This window comes from Arvicola amphibius, chromosome X (genome assembly GCF_903992535.2).
Source record: "Arvicola amphibius chromosome X, mArvAmp1.2, whole genome shotgun sequence".
In the NCBI taxonomy this organism is placed as follows: domain Eukaryota; kingdom Metazoa; phylum Chordata; class Mammalia; order Rodentia; family Cricetidae; genus Arvicola; species Arvicola amphibius.
The window spans coordinates 124307068-124311614 of NC_052065.1; the positions used below are offsets into that span (position 1 = coordinate 124307068).

Genomic DNA, 4547 nt, shown 5'->3' on the forward strand with positions numbered 1-4547 from the left:
GTCTATCTATCTATCTATCTATCTATCTATCTATCTATCTATCATCTATCTATCTATGATCTGTCTATCTATCTGTCTGTCTGTCTGTCCGTCTGTCTGTCTGTCTATCTATCTATCATCTATCTATCTATCTATCTATCTATCTATCATCTATCTATCTATCTATCTGTCTATCTATCATCTGTCTATCTATCTGTCTGTCTGTCTGTCTGTCTGTCTGTCTGTCTCTCTATCTATCTATCATCTATCTATCTATCATCTATCTATCAACCTATCTATCTATCATCTATCTATCTATCTATCATCTATCTATCTATCTATCTATCTATCTATCTATCTATCTATCTATCTACTATCTATCTATCCATATATACGTGTGTGTGTGTGTGTGTGTGTGTGTGTGTCTGTGTGTGTGTACATGTGGATTTGTCTGTGTGTGGACAAGTGCATGTTTCAATGTATATGTAGAGGTCAGAGGATACCTTGGGTGTAATTCCCTGTCTTCTACCTTGTTTGAGACAGGGTCTCTGTAGCATGAATTCTAATTGGTCTTAATAATAAAAACTCAGGAGTCAGCTATCAGGGGGTGAAAGCTGAAGGATTAGAGAAGCGGAGTGGCCAGCCACTAGAGTTCTTACCTTTACCAATGCTAAGACCAAAAGGTCTTCAGACTACATCCTCAGATTGCTGCTCAGACTTCTGCCTCCGGCTGCTCCTCAGACTGCACTGACCTCCTGTTTCCTCCCACCTTATCTTCCTCTCTCTGCCCATTCATATCACTCCTGTCTCCACCTCTCTAGTGCTGGGATTAAAGGCGTGTGGTCCCAAGTGCTGGGATCACCTTTGTGTGAGCTCTGTTTCTCTTTTAAACTGGATCAATTTTGTGTTACCCAGGGTGGCCTTGAACTAACAGAGATCCAGTGTTCTGAGATTAAAGGTGTGTCCCACCACTGTCCGGCCCCTTGTGGCTTAGCTCTAACTCTGATGTTCAGGCAAGCTTTATTTGTTAGATTATAAACAAAATATCACTACACACAAAAGGAGTTATATGGTTGGGTGTAGAAAGGAATATAAGGCAGAAGGATATAAGAGCTCAGTGCAGTCTGAGGAGCAGTCCGAAACAATCAGTCTGAGGAACAGTCTGAGGCAGCAGTCTGAGGCAGCAGTCTGAGGCAGCAATCATTCTGAGCTTGCAGTCTAGACAGTCAGTCTAAGGATTCAATCTGAGGAGGCAGTCTGTGGACAGGATTGCCCTTTTTGTCTGAACATTGGTAGAGGTAAGAACTCTCTAGTGGCCCTGCCCTGCTTCTCTGATCCTTCACCGTTCACCCCCTGTTATGAGGAAATAGTCTTATCTGGCAGTTTCAAGAATATCACCTCTCATACGTCCTGTAGTTGGGGGCAACAGAAAAAGTTAACCTTGACAAAAGTGTCAGAAAAAGGCCTATGTTTGGGGACTCCAACCCCTCAATATCAACACCTGTGTAACCTAACTCTCCCTAGTCCCAGGATGACAGGAAACTGGTACCTAGTACCCTCTAAATCTCAGGGTTGAGATTTTCAGCCAAATAAGAGGAGGGAATGTAAAACTTTAAGACAACTCTGAGGCCTCTCAGCCTTAGTGCTCCCCCCTCCCTGGGAACCAGAAATCTGACAATTACCCACACACGTACTGAAATGTTGGAAACTTTCCATCTCCCTGAGTCTTTGTGAATGTTCCCCAGATAAAACTCAGTTGTTAAAATTGGGGCAAGATAACCCTTAAGATGTTGACTCAGTTCCTGATGTTTTGACTCAGTCCCTGGGAAGGGGTCTACTTTGATAAACCCCCAAATGTTTCCTCTTACCTCACCTGATCTGGCAACCTCCCTCCAGTCCTGGCTCAGACCAATTATTGCTAATAGTCCTTTGAATAAGCCAATCCCAATAGTTGAAGAACAACCCCACAAACCCCCTTGTTTCTGTGGCTTTTTGCTTTAAAAGTAGCCTGTACCTGCTATTCAGGGTCTTTCTGGCTTCTCAAATGCTGATAGACCCTATCACTACAGAATTAATTAAAATACTCATGCTTTTGCATCAACTGAGGTGTGAGAGTGTTTTCTTGGGGCGATTCCTCCTAGGTAATTGGACTCCAGGGTCCAACAATAGCTGATTCCAAGTTTTATTATTAATACTGATTAGAATTCGTGTTACTGGTCTCTTTGGTTGTTTATTGCTGCATTGAAAACCAGGTTAGCTGATTCGTGAGTTTGTGAAGATTCTCCTGTCTATCTCATATCCCACTGTAGGAACACTGGGATTATAGATAACTTGTCATTGTGCTCAGTTTTATGTGTGTTCTGGGGCTCTGAATTTGTCATCACACTTGTGCAGCAATTGCCTTACCCACTTAGCCTTCCAGTGTAATTTTCTTTCCTTGAGCATATCCTGGCTTTGTAGTCGGAGACTGCTTTTTCATTTCCTGACTGCTCAGACTCAAATAATCACACAGAAACTATACTATTTGGTTAATAGCTTAGTCATATTCCTTGCTAGCTCTTGAATCTTGAATTAACTCATTTTTCTTTATCTATGTATTTGCACAAGGCTGTGGTTTACCAGTAAGGATCTGGTATCTGTCTCCTTCGGCAGCTACATAGTGACTCCCTAACTCTGCCTACTCTCTCTATCTCTGTTCTGATGTCCCACCTGGCTTTATGCTGCTAAGCATTTGGCCCAAACAGCTTTATTCATTATTCAATAAAAGCAACACATATACAGAAGGACAGCCCACATCATGGCTATAAATGTCAAATGTGAGTAGTATCTGTGGCTAATTTGTATCATTATCTGCATTACCTCTGAATCATGGGTGGTTATTGCAGTAACTAAGATTTGAGCATATGCTGTGCATAGGTGAGCACAGTTGAGTGTTACTATGTATGTGGCAGGAAATAGGACATGATAACAACAGACCATGCTCATAATCAATGGTATATTAGTAACAGCCACTTCAGAGGCTAAGAATGAAGGGTCATTCAGCTCAGGTACTTGAAAGGAGCCTGGACAACACAGAAAGAACCTAACTCCAACAACTAAACCCAAATCAAAACAAGCCCCTGCTTCTTAGGTCGTATGGTAGATTTATTCCCATAAGGCTGTCTAGTTTGGTTGGCAGACAGGATGTTAAAGGGAAATAAGAGGGGACTGTAACTATATTCTTTAGATTTCGATTTTCCACATAGAACTTAAAATACCAACTATTTTAATGCAAATTCTTAAAGCCCTCTTAACAGTAACACCATTATAAGAGCATACTTCTTAATCCAGCATTCTTAATAACATAATACATTAATAATATGATAATACATTTTGAACATTAAGCTTAGGCACGTACCTGTGGTTCTGGCAGTAGATGATTCATTGATGTGGTTTATATTTAAACAACTGATTGTCCAAATGGACAAGAATAAGAAATAAATATGAACCTTCATGGCCAGAGTGTGGCCAAATGCTTCTTTGGCTTAGGTTATCACTGTATCTCCTCAGGCTGGTCTTGAGGTTTGTGACATCACCGTCAGTTTTGCATCAAACACTGACAGCATAATCTCACTGTGGAAAAGCAGAAAAAGGACTAAAGAGTCAGGCTTGGTGGTACATTACTATAATCACAGCATTTGGAAGGCAAGGCAGGAAGCTCATACATTTGAGGCCAAACTGAACTACACAGTAAGGCCCTGTCACAAACAACTCCTAACATTCTCCAACAACAACACATCCATTTAAGTCTCGGGGAGAGAGATAAGAGAAGGGGTTTCTTAGTTAGGGTCTCTTTTGCTATATTAAAATACCATGTCCAAAAGTAGCTTATGAAAGAAAGGGTTTATTGAAACTTACAGTTCCATATCACAGTCTATCATGAGGGAAAGTCAGGGAAGAAATTTATGGCAAGAACCTGAAGGCAGGATAAAGCACTTGAAGTACTAGGTAGAGGTCTAATTTCACAGTAGTGTCAAAAGAATGATCCCATGTGCTTATGTATATTTGAAAACAACAGCAACAGCAAAGCAATGTTTCTTTGATATAACATGTTAAATGTCTCAAGAACTGGCTTTGTTCCAAGCTAGAATTCCTTCTGCCTTTGCTTAGGGACTTATTGTTACTTACTGAATCTTAGTGCAACCAAGAATTTATGATTTTTACATTTCTCAATTTCTTTACTATGTTAGAATATTCTCTCACATTGCAAGGGGAAATTATACTTTAAATTTGCATGTTTTATGTTGCAAGGTTTGTAACTATCCTGAATGCAATTAGCAGTCTTGGAGCAAAATAAATATTGTTAAAAATGAAAACTAATTTATTTGAAACGGTATTTCCCTTGCAATTATGATTAGCTTATTTCTTTAACTAATATAGGAACTCTCTTTCTTTACTAATGGGTCAATGCCAGACACTTTCTGTGTCAGTGCCACCCAAAGTGGAAATCAAGTTAGCTAATAATTTTTTTTTTTGGTTTTTCGAGACAGGGTTTTCCTGTAGTTTCTAGAGCCTGTCCTGGAACTAGC

The 4547-nt window shown here is 40.0% G+C and overlaps 1 protein-coding gene across 1 annotated transcript in view; it reads right to left on the minus strand.

The window, feature by feature from the left end:
* CXHXorf66 (chromosome X CXorf66 homolog) overlaps window positions 1-3473 on the minus strand; it is a 12123-nt gene extending 8650 nt beyond the window's left edge. Inside the window, exon 1 of the mRNA XM_038315887.1 lies at window positions 3371-3473. Coding sequence (XP_038171815.1) covers window positions 3371-3473 — 103 coding nt within the window. The remainder of the gene's footprint in view (window positions 1-3370) is intronic.
* Window positions 3474-4547: the final 1074 nt, after the last annotated feature.